This window comes from Protopterus annectens, chromosome 7.part0, assembly GCF_019279795.1.
Source record: "Protopterus annectens isolate FY-2018-M chromosome 7.part0, PAN1.0, whole genome shotgun sequence".
Lineage (NCBI taxonomy): Eukaryota > Metazoa > Chordata > Ceratodontiformes > Protopteridae > Protopterus > Protopterus annectens.
In genome coordinates this window covers 814,966,165-814,993,011 of record NC_056739.1, presented here as the reverse complement: position 1 = coordinate 814,993,011, position 26,847 = coordinate 814,966,165, and the positions used below count along the sequence as shown (strand labels likewise).

The window sequence follows — 26,847 nt, the reverse complement described above, 5'->3', positions numbered from 1 at the left end:
GCAGTTGTATTTAAGCTTGCACCCAGGAATATTATCTCTTGAGAGGGTACTAGTTTTGATTTATTTTCGTTTACTGTGTACCCTAGGCAAATTAGTAATCTTTTTACAAACGCCAGATGCTTTAGTAGAATGTCTTTGGCCTCTGCTTGAATAAGTCAGTCGTCCAAGTAGGGATATATTTGAATTCCTTTTTGACTGCAAAATGCAATAACTGGTGCCGGCATTTTGTGAAGACCCTGGGCGCAGTAGATAAGCCAAAGGGCAGTGCAGAGAATTGGTAGTGCTTTGAGCCAGCTATGAATCTGAAGTATCTTCTGCAAGATTGTTTGATTGGGATATGCAGGTATGCCTCTTTGAGGTCCAAAGTTACAAGCCAAACCTTTTTGCCCAGCATGGGCAGAAGCTGCTGCAGAGTCAACATTTTGAATTTCAGAACGTCCAGAAAAGTATTTAGAATAGACAGGTCCAGAATCGGTCCCCATGCTTTGCCCTTTCTTGGTACTAAGAAAAGTCTTGAGTAAAATCCTTGTCCCTGCTCTTGTTGTGGCACTGGCTGAATAGCCCTCATGTCCATGAGGGATGAAACTTGGTTTTGTGCCTCTGCCCATTGATTGTGTGGCAGGTCCGGCATACCTTTTGCCTTTGGAAGGGTGTGAAAGTGGAACCTGTAGCCCTGAGAGATTATATTTAAAACCCATTTGTCCTGGGTAATCATGTGCCAATTTTGTGAAAAAAGTGCTAGCTTTCCCCCTAAGGGTGCTGCCAAAAGATAAATGCTTGGCATTGGCAGAGGGAAGTCATTGGGACTGTTTCCTATATGGCTGTGATTTGTCTTCTCCGCTTTTGGAGGTAGAAGCACCCCATTGTTTGGGCCTGTATGAGCCCTGGGGCTGTTTGTCTGCCTCTAGGGCGTCTGTATTTGCCTCTTCGTGGACTGTCTGACACGGGAAAGGACCAATTTTTAGAAGGCCAGTTCCTGCTAAATCTGGGTGGCTGCACCTGTAAGAAATCCTTCACTGTCTGCATAGATTTAGCTTTATCCTCCATTTTCTTCAACACCTCTTCTGCCTTAACACCAAACAAAGTATCATGCTGTAATGGAGCATCCAATAATTTTGCTTTAACATGATCAAGCAGAGTCTGTTCTTTTAACCAAGCATGCCTTCTAATGACCGAGCCTGTTACAGCGGCCCTACAAGAGGCCTCCAGTGAATCATAACCACATTGCAAAGTATGTTTTCCCACTTGTTCAGCTGCATGCAATAAATCCTGCAATTCCTTGTTCTCAGCACGTTCAGAATTTGTCAACATTTTCTGCTTTAACAGAGACATTAAATGTTGCTGATATTTAAGCATATGAAATTGACAATTTAAAGCCCTTACAGCCAAGGTAGCAGAAGTGTAACCCCCCCCCCCCATCTGTCCAGTGCCCTAGAATCTCTATCTGAGGGGACAGGGTTTTTTGCAGTAGCAGCTTTGACCCCTTTGGGACCCTGTGAAATAGTTTCTGGGTCAGCAGCAGGGTTCTTATATAGGAATTTATGAGAATCTGGAACCCTGTAGTATCTGTCTGGCTTAACAGGTGCAGGAGTTAGAGAGTCGGGAAACAGGCTGGACTCTGAAAAGACATCATCTATAATGTCTAGAACAGGAGGAATAGCAAGAGGTCTCTGCTGAGGTAGTAAAAGAAAGTCTCTGAGCCTTTTCTTGGAATCTGAATAATCTTGGCTCTCCCAGTGGAAATGCTCCCTCATGGTATGCAAGGTTTCCCCAAATGAATAATCCTCAGGAGGAAAAGCTGAGGGAATAGATTCTTCAGCATCAGAATCCTCATAGGGAGGAACAGAGTATCCCTGTTCTGAAGAGGAGTCAGAGGAAATGGAAACCTGATCAGAGGAATCATATTCAGTGTCTTGCCTAGGCCTCTTATCAGGAGAGGGATGGGAGCCTCTGATCAAAGTAATTAGGTCTTCGGCCATTTTGAGCATCTGTTTCTTAGGCATGGAAGTCTGTCCTGGAGAATGCTGTACTTGTTTTCTTGTCTTTAAAACTGTTTTAGTCTTTGTCTTTGATGCTGAAGTTGACTTGATATAGAGCTGTGTAGGTCTGAAAACACCCTCAGAAGCCGATGCCTGCTTAGAGGCTCCGGACCCATCTGAGAGATTAGTTTCCGAAGGCCCAATACCTTTAGAATCCAGAGGCCTAGCCTTCTCCACGTGGGAGTTGGAGGCGGCCTGTGGCTCTGAGGTAGCGGGTGTCAGGGGCTGCGAAAGCGCCTCACTGAGAACCGGCGATTGGCCTAGACGAGGCTTCATCATTGGTTTTGGACCTGGGATGCCTGTCCTTTTCTTTTTCCTTGCGCTTTTTATGAACTCCGGTCATCGGCTGCTCCGACAGCATTAAGTAATTAAACCTTCGGCCAAAGTAATGAAAAGCAAAATCAAACAGACGCTTAATAGTGCGTTGGTTAAATCTAGCACAAACCAGACAACTAGTAATGTCGTGGTCAGGGCCTAGGCAAGGAATACAGTAAGAGTGAAAATCCTTATGAGGTATTTGCTTCCCACAAGAAATACAATTGTTAACTTTGACATCGGTCTGGAGCAAGAAAAAAGTTTCCCCAATGGGGTACTTAGCTTTATTGAAGACTTCGGATCTGAAATTCAATTTCGAAAATCCTCAGGAGTCGGCCGACCAGCACTTGCGAACTGCTTTTGCTTCGGGCACCATGCGACAAGAAAGACTTAAGAAAATGGCATCGGCTGCATCTTTTATACCCCTGGTGCACTGACGTCAGGGAAGAGGCGACAGCAACCGACGCCGGACCAAGACTTTGGAATTCAGGCCGACTGCGGGTAGTCTGCCAGCAGGATAACCCAAGTGTAATGACTGCAACAGTGAAACATGATGAACATCACAGAGAGACTACTGTACCTGTGAAACATTTTCCACTGCTTCAAATGACAATGTTGTAGAGAAGGAAGGGTACACAGTAGTTAACGAATAATCAAGAGCACGTTGGAAATGAAGCAGAAACAAGAATTGGGGGATGGAGATGAACAATAATAAAAGCAGTAACTTGATGTGGGATTACAACGCAATAACAGTATTTGTGAAATATGACAGAACAAGAAAATCTGGAAACATTGGGACTTTTTCAGAATTTGTTGGGGACTCTAAAGTATATTCCCTACTTCATGTCGTTAATGTTCCGAAAAATGCTCTGGAGAGGGGAGAAAGTTAATTGTAAGTAAAGAACACATTTTTTTTTCTTAATAGTACTATTTTTATGATGTATGGTTTTCTCTGCAGTCCTGTTTAGGTGTAATGGGGATTGTAAATAAGTGCTGCTGTTCTTTTTCCCCCCCTTTCTTTTTCCCTTCTTTAGTTATTCTTTTTTGGTTTTAAGGTTGGAAGGGTGGCCTAATGGTTAAGGTGTTTGCCTTACAAGCACAAGCTGCAGGGTTTGAGTCTCACAAGGGATAATTGGCTAGGCTTAAAGTGGCCCACAAGGGCAGTTAGCCTAGTACTAATCTATGAACCTAAAAACAGCACGACAAAATAAAAATTAAAGTGCTTTTTTGCATTCTTGCATGGGGGATTTATTGAGTTAGTAGCAAGTTTTAACAGAAAGCAAGTAAACGAAAAATAATATTGAATATTATGATTTTTTTCTAGCAAATGAATGTATGCTTAGTAGCAATTCTGCATCTTGCCCTCATGTCTCCATGGAAACAATCTCATAAACAGAAATTGTGGAAACAATTTGATAAAGAGAAATTGTGGAAACAATTTGATAAAGAGAAATTGACTGTCTGGTTCTCCACAATCTGATAATGAGAAATTAGCTGGAGAAAAAAAAAGGAAATAGAAACTGGCTAGGAGATAATGTCCCCTGAAAGCATTCAGGGGCTTCCCAGCTGGGCTATAAAGATACAAAACCAGTTAGCACTTAATAGAAGCACAGGCTGCACCATGCACCTTAGCACAGACCACCTTTTTTACGTTAACTCACAGAATATCCAGATTTTTGTCTCATATTTTTGGACTGTTCCTCATAAAACCTGTGTTTTTCTTGTAAATCACTCAGGACCAAAGTCACTAAATAATGACATACATTTGAGTTTAGATGTCATATCCTTCAGAAAATTCATGCTGATGTAAAACCTGTTATAAACTTAACCATTTGGCAATATTTAAAATCTGTCCCTATTTCTGGACCTTTGTTCTCCCTATTATTTTTGGCTTTGTCCAGATTTCCTGAGTTAAAAGATATGCTGACCAATCACACAGTGCTAGGACTGAATGTACCATATGTCGCTAAGTACAGCTAAGCAAAAGACTACGACTCATATTACAGACATACACATTTTGATGAGGGTATTACTAAGTGCCATTCCTCTGTAATGTAATGTGCTGGCTTGTGTATACACAAAATGCCACAAACATCTAGCATGCTCACAGCTGACTATTCTGTCTAGTGACTTTTGCCATGTCCTGCTCTAACAAAGAAGGACAACATCTGGTGTCTTTCATACCAGAAGATGACTTCAAAAAATAGCTCACTCACTCACCATTGAGTTAAGTGATCATAACTACTTATGGAAACTTTCTCAACAGAAAGGAATACATGCACAACTTCCTCACCCAGGAAAAAAAATTAATTGAACTTCAGACTGATTTGCTCATTCAGTAATATCCAAAAGATGTAAACCCAGACTTTTGTCTTGTCATGCTACTGTAAGTAGAAAGAATACTGCTGAAAATATGTGCACTCTTCAGGTGTGTGACTGTAGGAAACATACAGTTAATGGAAGGAATCCCAAGATAAATGTTTATCACATGAGCAAACCCTTCAGAAAGGGTGTGTATGCACTAAGAGTAGGGTTTCATGAAATGATTCTTGCTTACCGTCTCCATTTTTGAAGATGATTTCATGGTTAGCAAACAGGAGTTCTGCCATTATATCAGGGTTCTCCCAATTTAACCAGAGAGGTCTTTTGGCTGAAGACATAATACGACACTCATCCAGCCTGCCAAATAAATACATAAATCAGTTAAGAGCAATATAATCACAAGTCAGACTATGCCAAAGGTGTTAAAACAAGCTTTGAAATTTTTCTGCCATTAAAATGCAAAGCATGTTTTAGGACATGTACTGAAACGAGTGCACAGCAAATGTAAGCATGTTTCCACCCAAGCAAGACCACTGAAATGCAGAAGTAGCAGCTCATATTTAGAGGTTGCAACGAGTGAGGATGCAAAGCTTCAAAACATTTAAAGTAACAATCATCCTCAGAGTCACAGGGCACATGCCTGCTATCTAATACATGCTAGTAGTGCAGCAGGAAGCCTAAATAGTGCCACTGTGCAACCTCTGTAAGCAGTGCACTGCTGTCCACTACCGCAGTTACTCTGTGCGAAAGCAGACATGAACACGATCTCTTATGACAGGACACCATCGCAGACATTACATCACCTATAAACCTCCCAAAAAATACAGTAAAGACAAAGGGTAGAAGGAACACTTGAGTTGGGTGAGAGAAACAAAATGGAAAAACACACAGAAGCATTACTTCATTGAAAACAGTTAACACTACTTGGAATGGAAGACATCACCACCTCTGGTTCTGTCCAAGTTACTGTAGCACCCTACTCCAAGTTATTCTAACATGAACCATCTATAGTATTCTCTCTAGCACCACCATCCTGCCCTGAATCTAACTCTACACATTACTTTATCAAAAAAAAAAAACTTTTTAGTGCTGTAAATAAGAGTAAATGCTCATATGAACAAACACATTTTGATGCTGTAAATAAGAGTGAATGTTTGTATTAGTGGGCATTCTCATAAGTGTTTTAGTCAGCTGCCTTTGGAGGAGACTGCATTACATTGGATCAGGGAGTTCGCCCTTCCCCTGTTGTTGAGTGTGTGGGGATGCAGGGAGCTTGTCCCCTGCAAAAAAAAAAAATTACTCTTTTGATTTGTTTTTGATCATTTGAGAAAATCTGTTGATGAATGCAAAGGGCTGTCAAAGTACATTTTAGGGGCAGGATCCTACTGGCAACAAAAAAATGCACAAAGCATGCTTTTACAAGAACAAATTGTCCTAAATAAATGCTTTTGTGAGAATGCTTAAAATAAATGTTTTGAAATGTTAATGGGTAAATAGATCCTGCGAAATGTTCAAGGGTGCTCCAGCTAGTTAAAAAAAAAAAAAAAAAAATGAGCACACAGTTTTAAGCCCTACAAATCTCAGCTGGAAATAGAAGAACACAGTAAATTAATAAAACTGAGTTTTGGAAAAGGACATTGTGCAGGACATAAGGGTCAAAGAAAAAAGGTGCATTTACCCTAACAGATAAGGGGGTCCCCTTATAACTGAAGAAGTGCTAACGGATAGTAAATCAAGGGGTGTTTTTGAGATGGTACTGGCTATAAAAGAGAACAGAAACATCTAATACTCCAAGAAGTGATTAAAAAGAGAAAAAAAGTCCATGGGAGAGGTCATTTGCTATTAACAATTAATGTGAATAAAGAGGGGACATTAAGTAGACTAGATATAGACAAGGTCAGTCATCAGGCAACAAGTAAGGAAGGCAAGTTCTTGAAAACTTTCATGAGGATAATCAGCTTATAACACATGGCATAAGGAAAGCTCACAAAGAACATTCTTTAAAGCAAGACAAAATTCCAGATCCAGGATAGACAAAATGCAAAATCATTCAGATATTCTATCCGTATAATCTTAGACTTTTCAGCGTGAGTGCTACTCATTTCATTTCCCAATGGAGGTGTAGAGAGCAGACACAAGATATTCCCTTCTTCTTTCGGCTTTTCCCGGTTAGGGGTCACCACAGCGGATCATCTGTCCACATAGCCGGCCTTAGGCATAGGCCAACTAGGCGGCCGCCTAGGGCGCCGGTCTAGCAGGGGCACTTTTCTAGTATTTATTTGATGTAGTTAGACCAGAATGGAGGCACCAGGTAGTGTGGTGAGGGGCACCGTGGAGCCCTTTTGCCTAGGGCACCAGTTGACCTAAGGCCGCTGTTGCCTGTCCACTCATGATAGGCAGTGGAGTTTTAAGGTGTCTAGTTGCCAGCCCGGTGCCCAAACTTTCATGGAAGGCACACACACGCACTCACGCCTAGGGCCAATTGGGAGTATCCAATCCACCTACAGCATGTCTTTGGGATGTGGGAGGAAACCGGAGTACCCAGAGGAAACCCACGCGACCACAGGGAGGACATGCAGACTCCGCACAGAAGGCACCCCAGCCGAGGATCGAACCGGAGAGCCTCTTGCTGTGAGGCAGCAATGCTAAACGGTGCACCACCACGGCCGCCCATCTCTCATTACTTAAAATCATCAGACTTCCAGGGATGGTGCAAAAGAATGATTAGAAAAGATGTTTAAAACAATGAAAAATTACACCAAACTAATTGATCAGTGAGATAACTAAATTAAGGCAACAAATACAGATAAAAACAAGAGAAACAAGAATGAAAAGTAACAGCCTGCACAAAATAAAAGTGCTACAAAGCTGGAAACAAAATTCAGAAGGCTGTATCTTATGAAACACCTGAAGTACATATCATGATGGAAAGAGATGCTTTTTGTAAAGGAGAGATTACTCGTAATAAATACAAGATTAAAATTCTAGTCTTGATTAAATACTAAATACTTTGATGATACAAGGATTGGAAAAACAGAAGCAACACTTAAAAAATACTGGAGATAGAAATCTTCAACACTAGGACTGAGCTTATCTAAAGGCTTGTTTACATCAAGGCACAGCTTGAGGACTGGCATGTCAAGCATCATGTGGCCTTACTACATTTGATATTACTGGCTGCAAAGAAAGCAATAACAAAGTGGAAATATAGACTTATACCTAACACGCAACCTGTTAATGTATTAACAGAAGAACGGGATTTCAAAATTGTAAGGTAGGAAAATTATTGGAAAATCACAACGGAAAAATAAATTTTTTTAAGTGGTCCTTTTGGCTATAGCACATAGAGAAATATGTCATAAAAGAAGGAGCAAATTTCAAGATACATAAAACAGAGCCGCAGGTTAAAAGGCAATGATACTAATAACAAAATTATAAACAAATGAATTCTGAAATGAAATGAATGAATGAAATCATCAGAACAAGAAGTCTAAATATCATTATTTTAAAAAATAAATAAATAACAAACTTCAGTATTGAGGGTGGTATAAATTAAGGTGTTTGATTCACAATCAAGATATGGGATTTCATTCTCACCTTGAAAGGGAAACTGGCTGGTTTAAAATGGCACATAAGGGCATTTTGCTTAGTACTTAACTAAGAGCCAAGTTTTTTAGTGTGTGAAAACAACTAGCTGTTGTACAGGCTCATTTTTTTTAAGACTCAATGAATACACTATAATCAAAAATATATTGAAATTCTCACTGATGCACAATCTTGTGAAATCCTGACTTGTGTATTGTGGGGGCCACCGTCAGTTATGACTACATTTCTTGACATTTTATTGCATTCACCATATTTGCACTTGCTGTCAGCTATTTGACTACTTCAGAGAATGTGGAATAACAATAAATATAATATATAATCGGTTATATAATATTAGTCAAGTTAAGCTAAAACTGACCTCTGTTTTGTAAAAGCGTTTTGGTGTAAAGTCAGAAAATCCCTGGGATTGTAGAATATGTAATCTCAAGAGCTGGAATAAATAATTAGCAGAGGGTGTGTAAGGGTGTGGTTTTTATGTTCTGAGGAATAGACTCAGAACATGCGCAGAGGCATGCTAATGTTTGCTGACGTGTTGACGTTAGCAACAGATGTAGCAGCTGTTTGACATTGACTGCTACACCCATATATAGTTGAATTCAAATGGTTGAATACTCATTTGGTCAACAAGTGTGTGTATGTAAAGAAAAGCGACTGCACAAATGAGTGAATGCTTTGCTAAATTCAAGTTTTATGTGGTGTAGTAAGTAGGAGTGTGGGAAAATGAATTTTTAGTGAAAAGATGGTTGTTGGGAAAATGTGCAAGCCTGCATTATAGCAGTTAATGCATGTGTGAGTATGTCCACAGGTATGGATTAGAGTAAAGGTTAGGTTAGGAAACAGATTTACTATTGTGCATGCTTGGTGTCATGCATGCTGTTTCCTTTTGTCTTGTACAGTATTGCTGTTAGGGAAAGGGCTTTTAATAACATGCTGTGTAAAGCTGGGGTTAGGGGCAGCATACAAGTGATGTAGTGCAGGGTGCAAAACTCGCCTGCCCACCCTTACTTGTGTGCAACCTTAAACCTACCAAACCCAGCCCTACAGTTTACATTAAGACCCTTTCTCTAACAACAGTACCATTCAGATGATGCTCGATCTGGTTTTGTACCCGGGGTTTAACGATAGTGGGAACATGTTTTCAATGTTTTGCAATTTGCTCTTTTTTATGTCACTCATTTATGCATTTGTTCTTTTTTTCTTCTTCTCTCATTTTTGTTGCTGACTAGTTATGATACAGTCATTCATGGGTCCCATCCAAAAGATCGACTCAATAGAAGGTTGAACTTCATATGGTTGACACCATATGACAGACTTTCAAAGCTTCTGAATGGAGATCGTGGTACTGTGGGGATTGGGGAATTTACTCTTTTCCCCATTGTACTTCAATCTCAGGGGTGGTACACACACACACACACACACACTACACAGATTTTTGTTGTTTCTGTCACTCGACTTTTCGGAAAGTCGATCACATGGTCTCGACTATATGAAGTTCAACTTTCTTCTGAGGTGGTCTGAATGGGATCCATGTATGTATGTATGTATATATATATATATATATATATATATATATATATATATATATATATATATGTATATATATATGTATATACATATACATACATAAACATATATAAATTCAGACTTCTTTTAGGCGTAGTAATTAATACTGAGCTAGTAGAAAGGAAATAAAAACTCAGGCACTGAATAGATGATTAAGCTTTCGCTCTTATTCAGGTGGAAGAGCTTCATCAAAATAACCTATAGTCAACAATACTTACATTATATGTAACTAGAGTCACATGTAAACAAAAAACCAATGAACTACTTATAACTTATTAGTACAGTAACCAATAGTACAACCAGACAATATTTAAACTGTGCCAATCATCTAAACACAATAACCATGAACATACATATGAATGACAGGGGCATGAATATTAAATAAACACTCCCTTGTGTTAGCTAATCATTGAACAAATGTACAGTGTGTGCACTAAATATGCATGTAGGAGAAATGAATATTCATATAACTGTACAAGTGGTGACTAACAAGTGTGTCAAAGGTCATGGATGGATGCAAACACATTTTGTAGAAAGAAAGCAACTGTCAAAATAGAACAACTGTCAAAATAGAATTAAATCTTCCATTTTAAAGCGCATTTAATATTAACACTTTCATTCAGACCAGGGTATGTTTCAGAATTAAGCAGTAATTGCCATTTAAGTTGTCTTAGTTCTAAATATAATTCCCAATCTCCAAAAAAACAGTTAACTTGTTCTAATACTATGAAGTAAAATTTACTAAAAGAAGTACAAAAATGCTATGTTTAGCAAGGGCATTATTTAAGTTCTTTGCCCTGATGGCTCCTAGATGCTCCTTAATTCTATCTGAAAGTTTTCTTGTTGTTTTACCTACATAAAATGCTTTACAAGATGCACAAATACCTGCATATACTACTGCTGTAGAATGGCAGAAGAAATATTTTGAAAACTTAATAGTATAATTACAATGTGTGAATGTGTACTGAGATCCTGTGAAAATGTTAGGGCATACCACACATTTATTACATGAATGCATCCCATTTTGAGAGTTGGAAGTAGAAGTAGAATTAATAAGAAAAGGTAAATCTCTGTTTTCTAAACTCATTCTTATGGTTTTGGTTCTTTTAAATGAAAAGGTAGGTGCAGTGCCAATAGCAGCTGACATAAATTGTGATTCAGTTAATAAATCCCAGTTATTCGTGATGACATTTCTAATTTGTGACATGTCCCTAGAGATGGGTAATGGGAAACTAAGGGTTCTGTTAATGTTACTTAGTTTTGAAGTATTAGGTATAAAACCATGTAGTAAAATTGGTAAATATTTAGTGCGTCTGTCATTAGAGATCTCGTTACATATATTGTTAATAAGAGATGGAGGGTAATTCCTTCGAAGAAACATGTGTTTTAACAAAACAGCATTCTTTTGAAAGTCATAATCTTGACTGATAATTCTAGAGATGCGAATAAATTGACTTCTGACAAGGTTCCTTTTCATAAAAAATGGATGGGAGCTAGTAAAATCAAGCAGATTATTTTTATAGGTCTATTTTCTATATATAGTGGAACATACTGTATTAGGAGGTAGTAAGTATATCTGTGTATCTAAAAAGGAAATAGAAGACCCTATTCCAGACAAAATCAAGTATGTATATATATATATATATATATATATATATATATATATATATATATATGTAGCTATCTATCTACTTAAAAAACCAAAGGGTAAAAATGTAACAAAGACGAGCCATACAGTAAAAACTGCAAGAAAAGCCAGTTACTAGATTGGAACATTCAGGGCAATAAAGCCAAAGCCCATTAGATGTGGACATGCAAGTTAAAATTAGTCCTGAAGTCCAGTTGTGTGTGTGACCTTTTTACCCTTTAGTTTGGATGTTGAGATATTTTGCAGGCACCTTAATGTTTACGGCTGTCATGGTTTGATTAAACTCTGTGTTTCTAAAATTAGTGAAACAATCCACTTATGCTGTGCTGACGAGGTCACTAAGTCTGAAACATGCACATCCACAGCTAGTGGGATTTAGCTTTACTCATCTGAATGTACCTGCAACGACTTAAAAAGTAAAAAGTCAAGGACATTCAGAAGCTACATAGCTGAAGCACTGTGTCCTTAGGGGTCATTTGCATATATCCTACTGTCCCCATTACAGGTGGTTTACAGTATCTCAGAGTGAAAACTCTAGCTTGGCATTTTTTTTTGCAGGTTCTTATACATAAATATAAATAAAATGAAACAACAAAACCAAAAAATACTATTTTTGAGGGGAGGGGCTCCTTGCACCACCAAATCCTCAGCTAATTATATATACCAACTCTGAGATCACACAACAGTAGAGAAAGGGCAAATTCCTAGTCCCCACTGTACTCTGATTTTGCACATATAACAGCGGACAACCAAGAACAGCAGCAAAAAAAAAATGTTCGCTCTTTTGAACATTCAGTCTTAAGAACTGCAACTCAGAACTCTTACTAACCCCTGCAAGACAAAATTTTATAACTTATCCCAAAATGAAAATCAGTGGCAAAAGGAGGAAGGTAATGAAGGGTGACAAAGGCAGGGGGCACTTTCAGCAGTGACACTGACTCCTACAGACAGAAAATTGAGGCAATTTTGGCAAATCAGGATGTTTACCAAACAGTGGATACGGGGATAAAAATCAGTCCCAACTATGAACAGGTGACATTGGCTAAGTCTGGGTTGAGCAAGCGGTATTCTGTCCTATAAGGATTTTTTTTACACCCTTTTTGCTTCTAGGTCATCCTAATTAGTACGTTAAAATGTATGGCAAAATCTCTGTTGAATGAACCATCCTTAAAAGGACATATGGGTGAATAATGTTTTCCTCATCCTAATAAGGATGTTTGTAGGCTTAAAATTCCTTTTGGTATTAGGTCTCCCTAATAAGGATATTTAAAATTCACAGCAAAAACTCAGTGTACCATCCTGATAAGTACATTTGAGCGAGCTCTGTACACAGGGCAAATATCCTTTCAGCTAAAAGATAAAAACATCATTCACTCATACATCCTTTTAAGGAAGATTCATTCAACAGAGATTTTGCCATACATTTTTATGTCCTAATTAGGCTGCCCTAGAAACAGAAAGTGCTAAAAAATGAAAAACATCCTTATTAGGACTAAATACAGCTTGCTCAACCCAGAATTAGCCAATGCCCCTTCTTTATAGTTGGGACTGATTTTTACCCCTTTTTTGTCTTTACAGACCCAGCAGCACAGTATTACGTGACTGGGGGTTGCTAATTCTGAGTTCACTGAGGATCCTGCAGGTTTCCTTTATTTTTTTCAGATGGTGGATACTGATCATATAATCCAAGCCTACAGACTTGCAAACACAAAACTGACTCCTCTTAACTCAGGTAATCTACTGGAAGATGATTTAGTAAATTTCCTGACAGTCACCTTCCAGGGGGTACCCCAGGTTTTGGCATCTATAACCCACAAAAAGACTTGGCTGGCTCCCTCATATCATCCAGTGGTAGCAGGAGGGGTTCTGTCACTAAGCCCCAATCGATTTACTTAGAACTGAAAATTAAAGAAATTGCCAGAAATGCTACAGTTTACATCCTGGACACACCGGACTTTCTGAAAAAAGGGGAGAGAAATTAGGATCAAACCAGACACGATATTAGTCACCATTGTTGTGGAAGCACTTTACACTGTTCTTCCATATGGGTGTATATTACGTTATCGAACTTTTAAAAGTTCGATCATCATATGATCGAACTTTTTAAAGTTTGAATGTTTCAACAGAGATCTCCGTACAGTGTCAAATGAGAAGTTTTCCCTTTCCTGCACTGTAGTGTGATCTTGGAGTTGGTATATTTAAAGACCGGGGGTTCAGGGGGGCTTGCCCCCATTTTACAACGGTCAGGTAGGTTTTTTCTGTTAATTTTTTTTTAGCTTTTCGAACTTTTAAAAGGTAGTGTAAAATCTTACCATAGCTATAGATGTCCTCCTTCTCTTCCATGTTGCAGTATTCTCACATGTGGGATCCTCTGCCTCGGGGGACCCGAACTTCTGGCTCATTTACAAAAGCTTAGCCTGGCTGCTGTAAGGTGAAAGGGACGTCACATGCAGGGACCATACACCATGGGCCATAAATGTGACGTCTGCATGCAAAGACCTCAGAACTGAGTGCCCAGTCAGACAGTCGAAGGGCAGCTGAAAGATGCCATTCAGATAGGGAAAGGGTACTACAGGGGGCAGGAGGGAGGGGAGGGAATACTGCAACATGGAAGAGAAGGACATCTATGGTTATGGTAAGATTTTACACAACTAATCTATGTCCTTCTATTCTCATGTTGCAGTATTCTCACATGTGGGAGAGTACCAAAGCTGAGCCAAATATATGGGTGGAGGAAGAAGCTGCAGTCTCCAATAATCCATGGAGGATGGCTTTAGCAAATCCTGCCCTAGTTTTGGAGATGTTATCCAATTTGCAATGTTTAGTGAAAGTGTGGACAGAGGACCATGAAGCTGCCTCTAGGATGGTGGCTGTATCAAGGCCTTTAAGGAAGGCACCAGAGGAGGCCACAGCTCTGGTAGAGTGGGCTCTCATGGTGTGGGGTAACTCTCTACTGTGGAAGGAGTAGCAGAAGGATATAGATTTAGAGATCCAAGAGGATATGGTCTGTTTGGATACTGCTTTCCACATGGCCCTGGGGTGAAATGATACGAACAGTTGGTTGGATTTTCTGATGTCCTTACTCTTATCCAGATAGAAGCTCAGTTGCCTGTGAACATCTGGGGAATGGAGCAGTCTCTCGCTGTCATTCTGTGACAAAGGAAAGAAGGTGGGTAAACAAATAGCTTGGTTAAGTGACAGTTCATTAACCACTTTTGGTATGAAGGAGAGGTTTGTGCAAAGACAGACCCTATCCTTATGAAAAATGAGGTAAGGTGGAACAGCCATGAGTGCTTGTAGCTCTGAGACTCTCCTAGCTGAAGTAAGGGCTACAAGCAAAACAGTTTTCCAGGTACACATCTTTAATGTGGTGGAATCTTCTGGTTCAAAGGGGGAGGTAGTAAGTTTCTCCAGAACAAAATTCAAGTCCCAAGGAGGAGGAATGGGTTTTCTCAGTGGTCTGATGTGCAGGACCCCCTTGAGAAAAAGCTTCATCTCTAATCTGGATAATAGGGCTGGATCGAGAGATAAAGAGGCTGAGATTGCTGACAAATGGAGTTTCACTGAAGAATACGAAAGTTCAAACTTCAGGAACTCACATACATAGGTCAAAACTAGAGGTATATCTGCTTGAAAGGGATCTAGCTGCCTTTGAAGACACCAGGTGAAGAACCTTTTCCATTTTGATAAATAAGGTCTCCCAGTAGTAGGTTTCCTGGCCTCCTGCAGGACAGATAGCACATCCTCTGAGTAAAGGTTTCCGAAAGGGATCACAAGTTTATCATCCACAGGGTGAGGCTGAGGGTTTACAGGTGTGGGTGGATAAGAGTTCTCTTTTGTTGTGTGATGAGGTCCACCTTCTGAGGCAACTTGTGATGATTGCTCTTGGCTAATGATAAAAGAAGGGGGAACCAGTGCTGCCTGGGAAAAAAGGGGGTCACCAGCAAGGTTTTTGGTTTTCCCTCTGAATTTTCAGCAGGGCCTTCTGTATTAGAAGGAAGGGGGGGATGCATACTGGAACATCCCCTTCCAGGAAAATGTGAAGGCATCCATGCTCCAAGCTTGTGGTAAGGGGAACCTTGGGCAGAATAGCTGAAGTTGTCTGTTCTGAGGGGAGGCAAACAGATCTATCTGTGGTGTGCCCCACTGGTGGACTATGTCTAGGAAGACATCTCTGTGTAACATCCATTCATGATTTTGGGACACTGATCTGCTGAGGGCATCTACCTGATGGTTGTCCTGTGATGGGATGTACACTGCCTGTAGTGTTACGTTGGATTGAGTGGCCAACTCCCATGCTTGTAAGGCCAGTCTGCAGTGTAAGACAGACCTGGTCCTGCCCTGCTTGTTGATGTATCACAGCACAGTGGTGTTGTCTGTGAAGATTTGGAGGGGACCTGGATGCAGGAGAGGGAGGAATGCCTTCGGGGCTAGCAGAAGGGCATTAATTTCACTGATACTGATGTGTTTATTCCAAAGGCGGGGCTCCCATTGAGCCTGTACCTTGAGTCCATTCAAAGTGGCCCCCCCATCCCAAATCCGAGGCATCTGTGCATGTGTTGAGCAGCAGTGAGAGGCTGTAATGGGAGTCCTGGATTCAGATGAATTTGCTGAATCCACCACTTTATTTCCCTTTTCAGGCAGGGCATCTGAAAGTCTAGGGGATGGTAGTGTTGGGACCAGACACTCTTAAAGTACCATTGTAACTTCCTCATGTGTAGCCCGGCAAGGGGCAACATGGGGAGGAGTGGCTGCCATCAAACCCAGTAGGAGAAGAAATTCCCTGGCTGAAATGTAGTTTAGTAGGAGTAAATTCTGGAAAAAGCTGGTTAGAGAAGTGACCTTTTCTGGTGGGAGGAAGGCCTTCATTAAATCCATTTTTATTCTGCAACCCAAGAAAATTTGGTCTTGGGAGGGTGTAAGGGATGACTTGAGTAAGTTGACTGTGAATGCTAGACTTCCTAGGAGGGAAATGGTGACTTCCTAGGAGGGAAATGGTGAAATGGAGGTGACTCTGCAGAATACTTGCTTCCTCTGCCTGGATGAGGATGTTGTCCAGGTATGGGAAGATCGGTATGCCTTTTGTTCTGCAGTAGCCTATTATCAGGGCTAGACACTTTGTAAATATCCTTGGTGCTGCAGACAAACCAAAGGGCAAGGCAGTAAACTGAAAGTGTGAAGATGGTACAGCAAAACGCAGGAAATTTGTGGAAGTCTGGGTGTATAGGGATGTGAAGATATGCCTACTTCAGGTCCAAAGTGGCCATGAAGGTACTGGGTGTCAAAAGTGGAAGAAGGATTTGAAGAAGGATTTGAAGAGATAGCATGTGGAAGGAAGGTACATGCAGAAAGGGGTTTAGAAGAGACAGGTCCAGGATAGGCCTCCACTGTCATCTCTTTTTAGAACCAGGAAGAGCCTGAAATAGAAACCTTGACCTTCTTGTCCTGGAGGGACCCTCTCTACTGTTCCTTGCAGGAGCAAATCCTGAATGACCAGGGGTATGAGGTGGATTTGTTTTTTTTGAATAAAGGGGAATGCCTTTTGGAGAAGGTTTTTCCTGACAGATCATAAAGTACCCTTTTTCACAATTGAAAGAACAGAGTTGTCTGAGGTGATTTGTTGTCACAGGGGGAGATGGTGAGAGAGGCAGGCAGAAAGGGGGAGATGGGTTGGGAGGGTGGCCTAATGGTTAAGGTATTTGCCTTATAAACAAAAGGTACAGGGTTTGATTTCTCTCAGGGATAATAATTGGCTAGCTAAAATGCTTTGCAAGGGCAGTTAGCCTAGTACTAATCTATGAACCTCTATGAACCTAAGGGTGTTTTGCCAGTCACGCATTGTTATGTCTGTCTGGAAAGGGCTGTCTGGGGGTAGTGAGAGAGGAGCTAGTTCTAGAAGATGTAGGTTTCCTGGCACCTTTCCTTGGTCTGGAGTAAGAGGGAGCAGATGCCTTCCTGACAAAGCTTGGCTGGATAGTTCCTATGGAATTTAGGGACAGGGTACACAGAGATGCTCGAGATCCTGCAGTTTCTTTAAAAAGTTCTGCAGACTGCTTACCAAAAATGAACTTATTGTCAAGAGGGGCATCCACAGGCAGGGGTTGTAGCCTGAGCCAGGAGTGCTGACCTAGATGATGCTTCTGTAGCATCATAGCTATATTTGATGGAATGCCTTGCAACTTGTGCTGCTAAGGATACATTTGAGGCAACCTGATGCTTATTTGGATTATCTGGTATACAGGAAAGCAGATTTGAGGCCTGGGAGATAAGGGTTAAGTTGTACTTTACCATGTGTGTCTGGTAATTGATAGCCCTAAATGCCAGGGTTGAGGAAGTACAGACTTTCTTTCCCAATCTGTCCATCACTTTGCTGTCCTTATCTGATGTCAGTAGGGAAGAAGAAGCCAGCTGCCTAGATAGTTTGTCTGGTGAGAGAGCATTCACAGCTGGGTCTGAAATAGGAGATTTGATGAGTCTCCCCAAAGGTTATGTCCTCAGGTGGGGAATTCCCATCCAAGGAGTCCTCATCTGGAGCAGTATTCTGGGGGGCAGGCTGTGAGGCACAGGAGAGGGACTCATCACAGGAGGATGAGGAGTCTTCCTCTTGAATATGTGTCAGAGGAATAGGACCACCAGAGGCAGGTCTGCGACTTAAGGTTGGAAGGCCTGGAGTTTGTGAAGCAGTGGGCCTCAGGGCCATAAAGGTCTGAAAAAGGGACAGAGAATGCCTGCCAGTTCAGTTGATCTTCTACTTCTTCTGCTTCCTTTTGAGCGAAGGAGTTTTTGGTCCTGGCTGAGCGGGCAAAGGCCTGGTATCGGATGTCAGGCCAGGTGTAGGATTGCCTTCCTTGGAGACAGACTATAACAGCAACCACTTTGGAGAACCCTGTCCCACTCCCGACATCGGGGACCGATGTCACAGTTACCTCTACGGACATGCAGGCTGAAGAAACAAGGACAGCTTCAACTGTACGTGCCAAAGTCGCCAGTCCTATCAGACACTCCTCAGCCCCTAGACCGGAAGCTGACAGGATGTCCGTACTTGGAGGTGCAGTGTTGGGCCTAGATACCTTGAACTTTTTAGGTGGCTCTGACGTCACGGCTGGTTCTGGTTCCACACCAAGGGCAAGGCGTTTCAGATGCTGGTTTTCTACAAAGAGCTTAAGGGCAGCTAGATGGCTGGGTAGTGTTTTAGGAAGAAACGATCGACAGACTGAACACGCTTTATAGTCGTGGGACAGCCCTAAGCAAAACAAGCAGAGGTCATGTGCATCTTTGTGTGGGATTTGCCGACTGCACTTACATTTTCCTTTCCAAGATGACATGGACAGGATCAGCTGATTAAAAGTTAAGCAGCAGCCTAAAGCTTAGTAAAAAGTGAGAAAGGATTCCCCAATGGTGTACTTGCAGTGGATATAAAAAGTGTACACACCCCTGTTAAAATGCCAGATTTTTGTGATATCAAAAAATGAAATCACAATAAATAATGTCAAAACTTTTCCCACCTTTAATGTGACCTATAACCTGTACAATTCAATTGAATAAAACAAATCTGTCAGGGGAAAAATATAAAAAATAGAAAACGCACAATAAGCTGGTTGCATAAGTGTGCACACCCTTAAACTTGAAGCACCTTTTGATTTAATTACAACATTCAGTCTTCTTGAGTAGGAGTCTATCAGCATGGCACATCTTGACTTAGCAATATTTGCCCACTCTTCCTTGCAAAAGAGCTCCAAATCTGTCAGATTGCAAGGGCTTCTCTTGTACACAGCTCTCTTCAGGTCACCCCATAGATGTTCTATTGGATTTAGGTCTGGGCTCTGGCTGGGCCATTCCAAAACTTTAATTTTCTTCTGGTGAAGCCATTCTTTTGTTGATCTGGATGTATGCTTGGGGTCACTGTTGTGTTGAAAGGTGAAATTCCTCTTCATCTTCAGCTTTCTAGCAGACGTCTGAAGGTTTTGGGCAAAAAGTAACTGGTATTTGGAACAGTTCGTAATTCCCTCCACCTTGACTAAAGCCCCAGTTCCAGCTGAAGAAAACCAACCCCAAAGCATGATACTGCCACCATCATGCTTCACCGTGGGGATGGTGTTCTTTTGGTGATGTGAAGTGTTGTTTTTGTGCCAAACGTATCTTTTAGAATTGTGGCCATAAAGTTCAACCTTGGTCTCATCAGACCATAACACATTTTCCAAACTTTGCTTCTGGAAGACTTGACGTATTGTTTTGAAACTTTTAGCTGGGTCTGAATGTTTTTCTGTGTAAGAAAAGGCTTCCGTCTTGCAACCCTGCCTCATAGCCCAGACAAATGGAGAATACGGGAGATTGTTGTCACATGTAGTACACAACCAGTACTTGCCAGAAACTCCTGCAGCTCCTTCAGTGTTGCTGTAGGTCTCTTGGCAGCCTACCTAACCAGTTTTCATCTTGTCTTTTCATCAATTTTGGAGGGACGTCCGGTTCTTTGCAACGTCACTGTTGTCCCACATTTTCTCCAATTTTTGATGACTGTCTTCACTGTGTTCCATGGTAAATCAAATGCTGTGGAAATTCTTTTGTACCCTTCTCCTGACTGATACCTTTCAACAATGAGATCCCTTTGATGTTTTGTAAGCTCTCTGCGAACCATGGCTTTTGCTGTAGCAGGCAACTGAGTAAATGTCGGGAAAATCCTACTAGGACAACTGAACTTTATTTGGGGTTAATCAGAGTCTCTAACTAATGGGAGGTGTGTACCCAAGAAGACTGAATTCTGTAATTAAATCAAAAGGTACTTCAACAAAGTATTAGTTTAAGGGTGTACACACTTATGCAACCAGCTTATTGTACATTTTTTATTTTTTTATATTTATTCCCATTACAGACTTGTTTTTCATTTGAATTGTACAGGTTATAGGTCACATTAAAGGTGGGAAAAGTTTTGAAATGATTTATTGTGGTCTCATTTTTTTATATCACAAAAACCTGGTATTTTAACAGGGGTGTATACAATTTTATATCCACTGTATCTTTGACGGAGTCGGTAGCGCTGAGCTGAATGAGCAAGCTGATGCTCAACTGCGGCAGAGAAGTTCTGAGGTCTGTGCATGCAGACAACACATTTATGGCCCACGATTCATGGTCCCTGCGTGTGACGTCCCATGCACCTTACAGCAGCCAGGCTAAGCTTTTGTAGATGAGCCGGACATTTGGGTCGCCTGAAGCATAGGATCACACATGTGAGAACACTGCAACACGACAACAGAAGGACATCACTTAAACAACTTCTGCCCAAAAGTCTTGAGACTTATAAACTAATCATTCACAACACGTAGCTCAGCTGAAAAGTGTGCAATACTTTTTTTTTATTCTTTGATGTAGCAATATAATTTTCTTATTCATGTGCAATTGCCTGCTGTTTGTCTGATGCACAGTATTCTTCTGATGACTGTCAGGGGGTTGTGCCTTTTTGCTATTATTGGTCTATTTATCCTTCTCTGGGTCTTGTATTGAAGTTATACTGTTGTTCTTGTTATCCTTGCTATACTCTCTGGTGGGTTGATACACAGAATTTCATTTTGGCTGCATTTGTGTAGTCCTACATGACAATAAAGTTTACTGTGACTTTGAGAAGAATCAGCCTGAAAGGTGTCTAGGTAAGCATCTAGCACTGAGGGGAACTGGAGGTAAAGCAGGAGTGCCCATCTCTAATAAGTTGTAGTATCTCTTTTGCACCCCAGACATCTATTTGGATTGCCATTCAAAATGTTTCATCATGCTTTGCAAGGTTTCTCCAAAGGAGGCCTCTTCCAAGGGGAATCGGGAGAGAGTCTCCCTCATCTGAGGAAATCTGTTCTGCAGAGTGTAACTCGGACGAGTACTCAAGAGAAAGATCAAACTCACTGACTGGTTCCTTATTAGAGGAGGAAAAATCTAAGGCATGTTTGTTGGGTATAGCCTGACAAAGCTGAGTCACACAGGAAGGTGGCTTCAGCGACATGACTGCCTTGAATAACGCTGAAAAAAATCAAACCATTCTTTCTCCCTGCATACAGGAGGGGATGTCAAGTCTTTAAGGTTTTGCTTTTCTTTTTAGAGGTGATGCCCGCCTGAATATACTTAGGGGGTTCTTGCCCTAGTGCATTTTTATCAGGGAGCCGGGGACTCTTCTCACACAAGTATCTGAGAGATTTCTCGAGGGGCCTCCAAGATAACGAGTTGTGTTTCAGAGGACTCAGTCATCTGCAAGGCTTTAGGAGACATACCAGCATCCAGTTGGTTCACTGTAGATGGCTCATGAAAAGACAAATAGGGTACTGTGGATTTGACCACCTCACTGGGTACATCCAATTCTGAGATGACAGAAAGAGAATCCTATTAAGGACTTTTAAATTTTTGCTTAGGCAGGAGGCTGACATCCAGGCCTTCCAACATAGTAGAGTGCGACAAGAATTTCACACATTGGGTCTCAAGGAAAGTATCAAGTGTGAATAATCTAGCCTGGAGGGTTTTAGGAACAAATGACTGAGACAGAGCAGGATTTATAGTCGTGCCTAGACAGAACAGGCACTTAGTGTGCAAGTGTTTGCACAGAGTTTGTCTACCACACTCTCACTTACTCCTCCTAGGTGACATCTAACAATTAGCAAAACAGACAAAAGTTTAGAAGGAAGGATCCCCAATATGGTACTTATCTGAGCTGATAAACGAAGCTATGGTACAGAGCGAATAAACAATCACAGTCCATTGGGTGCAATGTCCTGTGTTCCGGCTGGTGGCGAGGTTCTGATTTTGTACATTTGTCCGACTTTACAACCAGTCACGTATGAGCGAATATATGTTCTAGGAAGGTAAAGTCTGGATACCCCAGACATAAGCGAGCTACAGCCCATCTTTTAAGAATACTGCAACAGTGACTCAGTCAGAAACTGACACACAGAAACACAAAAGAAGCATGATTTTTACAATCAGAGGACTCCATGGAAATTAAATGCAACATGTTTGAAAACTGGGGTTTCATCTGTGGAAATCAATTAATGAATAGGACATAAGGCCTTGAACCTACTTTCATCTACTGTAAAAAGGACAAATGTTTAGGAGCTAGATAGAAGGACATGCATTGCCCACCATGAACACAAATAATAGCACCTTTCCCCTCCAAGACACAGATGCTGTGAATTTATGAGTCAGAGAAACAGCTTTTATTATCCCATCTCAAAAAACAGATACACCACAGAATGAGATGATTGCAAAAGCAAGTTTGCAGTTTACAGGGCCAGTTGCACAGCATGTAGAACATTTTACATAGGCAAGACTATTAATGCCTTAAAGGTAAAATTTACTACACACAATTCATTCTTTCATTCAGTTTGGTAATCAGGGCAGATCACTGATCCAAATGGACCTTCTTGATCTCAGCCTGGACAAATATAAATGACAGTAGGCAAGCAAGTTAGCAAGAAGTACTACAAATACAAACAAATGATATGTGAAGACAGCAATGAATTAATAACAATAGTAATAAAGTACACAGTACATGGGGACAACAGGAAGAGGTGGTTACACTTAGGAAAGAAAAACAAGCAGTAGTCATTTAATAAACGGTTAGGGCAAAACTCAGGTAAGGGCACACACAAATGAACTGTATACAACATACACAATGAGGAAGAGATGTCACATATTAGTGTAAGGAAATAATGTGAGGAAGAAAATGGCGCGTAACCCGGTCAAGGGGAGAGTGGGGATTAGCTGATGTGTACAGAGGGAATGATTTCCAAACTGACTTGGACTTGAGAGGATCTTTAAGCTGAGCATTTAATGACAAGATTAGTAGGTAGGTAGGTATTCCCAGAGTTTGAGGCTTAGGATGGAGAAGGTATGGTTAATGCAATGAAGCCTGGATCTGTCTAGATCTAGGAGTGTATATATACCTTTAAGGAGCTATCCAAGGGCTTTCACTAGAGTATAAATACTGAGCACATGCAAGCCTGACTGCCACTTTGTAGTTAGCTGTTGAGATGTGAACATGTATGTATGTAAGCTCTGTCTTACAGCTAGTTAGTGTGTTTAAAGATGCTGCTATCCATCCTGATGTGTTTCTATGTATTAATGCATCTGAACGATACTCCAACCTTTCTTATTATTTGTATTAAAGACAAACAAGTGATATGGTGCCAGAAGTGACATATTTAAAGGACATGGAGCCAGAAGTGGCATGTCTAAAAAGGGCACAAAGTCAGAACTGGCATATCCAAGGGGCATGAAGCTTGAGACGGCATGGCTAAAACGATTAGAGGCACTTGGATAAGGCTGGAGCAATGTACAGGAGTGAATCATCTCAAACAGGGGCAAAACTTCACAAAACAGGTCAGAAAAGAATTTAAATATTAAGTCTTGCTCAACACTATTTCTTATTTGTAAAATATGAAAAGGGGCATACAGAACATTCTAAACGATATTTGCATAAACAGATATGTATGTTATTGATAAAAATATTTGAATACATACAGAAAATGTTGAAATAAAGTCTGAATTACATAAAAAGAATAAAACAAGGGGAAACAACCGTATTTTTCGCAAAGCATATGTACTTTCGTATTAAGCAAAGATATTCAAGTTTTCAGAAGTGTATAAAGTGTTTGCATGTTGTGCAGTGTTACAGTAAGTATATTTTGCAAAGTACAGCCATTACATGGCATATTTTACAGAGTACAGCCATTATAGAGTAAATTTTGCAAAGTAAAGTATTTTGAAGAGTTTATTGTGCATTTGGATGTTGTTACAAGCTCACAGCATTGCTCGTTTGTACATAAATACAAGGGCCATATTTTCAGTGTGTTTGTGTATACTTTGTGGGCATGGCAGATGGACTTCGAAAACCCAGTGCACTTGTGTTTGACAGTAATATTGCGGAGACCTGGAGAGTGTTTGAGCAAGAGTACATTTTTACACAGGCTGCATTTTCTGATAAAGATGACTGTACAAAGGCAATTTATTCTACTTAATTTAGCTGGGCCAGTAGCCACTGAAAGGGGATGCTCATTTGTGTATGCACCTGCTACTTATGCTGGAGAGGGGGAAACCACCATATTGTTGTACTGACTAAATCATGGGAGGACCCAGAGTGCTTAAAACGTAAATTTAGAGGAATGTGCAACCCCCAGACAAATGTTACTATGGAAAGGCACCTATTTTACACAAGGGATCAAAAGCATATATAACTGACCTGACACAAAGCTAAAACGTGCAGATTTGCTGACTTAAGGGATCAGTTGATAAAGGACAGACTTGTGTGTGGCATAAAAGATGATGCTGTGAGAATACTTTTGCTTCATGACAATGATTTAACTTTGAATAATGCCATTGAGATTTGTCATATATACGAGCTCACAGAAAAGCACACAAATATGCTTAGAAATGAGAACAGCTCTAGAAGGCACAGTGATAAAGCTCATGTTGATAGTATGCAGCATGTTATTAAAAGAAACAGGCCCAAGCACATGGCAGCTGTAACCCCTGCAGCACTCACTGGTAAACCCCAGAACTTTCTAGCAAATTCCAGACTCTGCACAGTCTCAGTGAAGCATGAGTGAGTCAGCAAACTCAAAGCATGGGCCTCCACTTAGTTTCATTGCCAACTGTTGTAATTGTGGTGAAGTCATGAATCTAAAAGGGAAAAATGTTTAGCTTTTGGTCACCAATGCCAAAAAAGCAGTAAGTGGAATAATTTCAAAAGATTTTGTAAATCAAAAGGCCTACATTCTTTCATTAAAAGGGTACATTTTAAGAAATGAGTTGATCATTTAGAAAGCTATGGAGTAGGGTCGCAGGCCACTGTTTATATGTTGATGGTGTGTCAGTGCTTCAAGAAATGGTCAATGCAGTAGATTTAAGGGCCCAAGAATGAAGTATTTTGTATAGTTCGGATAAATGGCAAACCCGTAGAGCTCAAAGTTGACACAGGTTCCAAGTGCAATGTTATGTCTGCAGAAACATTTGTGAGAGTGTATAAAAGTGAAAGGCTTGATTTGGCAAAGTGTGTGAAACTTGTTGCTTATAGAGGTGAAGAAGTTCAAACTGAAGGCACAGCTGTGCTTTCATGTTACTCTGCTGGAAGAAGCTATGACTTATTTTATGTGATCAAGAGGCACGTCCAGTCATTATTAGGACTCAGAGACACTTTGAAAATGGGACTTCTTTCATTTAACAAGGAAGTCCACCATGTTAGCTTAAAAGAACACTACTGCCCAGCACATTTTTTCTACTTATGCAGATCTTTTCAAAGACAAACTAGGCAAACTTCCAGTTGTGTACTCCATGAAGTTAGACCCAGATGTCAGTCCAGTTATCAGGCCAGCATGTAAAGTTCCAATAGCCATGCAGGACAGAGTCACCCCCGAAATAGACAAAATGGTGCGACAAGGTGTAATTTGTCCAGTGGAAACTAACTGAATGGGAATCTTCCATGGTACTACCTCATAAAAATTATACATAAGACTATAATAAGACTGAGAAAGAGGTTTTGGGAATTGTGTTTGTATGTTTGAAGTTCCATGATTATGTTTATGGTAGACCTAGCCAGATTGAAACAGACCACCAACGGTCACAATTTTGAGAAAGCCTATGTATTCAGCCCTAGCCCAACTGCAACATATGATGCTGAGGTTGCAAAAGTATAACTTCAATCCTGTCTACAAGAAAGGCAAACTTCTTTATCCTGCTAAAAGACCATCCAGATCACCCAGAAATATCACTGAACAGAATTACAATCATGGTTTTCATTCAACTGATGATTCTGAAATCATGGAAGTCCATAATTTTTCTTCCACATGTCTTGATGAGCTGAGAGATCACACTGCTATGGATCCAGTTTTACAAAGGCTCAACCACTTTATCAATCAAGGATGGCCATCAAAGCAATCTAGTTTACCTCAAGAACTGCAACTTTATTTCCCATGCAGAGATAAGATTTTGTCTGACAAAGGTATCATTATGAAAGGTCCAAAAGTAATTGTTCCAAAGTCCTAGCAACCAGAGTACATTACTATCTTGCATCATGGACACCCAGGAACCAAATCTACCAAAAGAAGGGTGAGACAGATAGTACTTTGGTCTTCTATGTCACAAGACATTGAGAGACCACTTTCTTCTTGTTCAGTACGTAATAGTGCAAATAGTACAAACAGCAGAAAGAACCACTTCAGCTTAACTAGATTCTAGAACTATCTTGGTCGACAGTAGCCAACCATATCTTCAAGTGGAACTGTCAACATTATTTGGTGTTAGTAGACTCTTACTCCAATTGGTTCAAGATTAACTTACTTCCTAACCTAGCATCCGGTACAGTCATTACTACGATAAAATGTCATT

At 40.6% G+C, this 26,847-nt stretch overlaps 1 protein-coding gene across 1 annotated transcript in view; it reads right to left on the bottom strand.

Moving 5' to 3' along the window:
• LOC122806106 (phosphatidylinositol 4,5-bisphosphate 3-kinase catalytic subunit alpha isoform-like) overlaps positions 1–26,847 on the bottom strand; it is a 943,896-nt gene that overhangs the window by 222,840 nt on the left and 694,209 nt on the right. Inside the window, exon 10 of the mRNA XM_044076344.1 lies at positions 4,912–5,033. Coding sequence (XP_043932279.1) covers positions 4,912–5,033 — 122 coding nt within the window. The remainder of the gene's footprint in view (positions 1–4,911; positions 5,034–26,847) is intronic.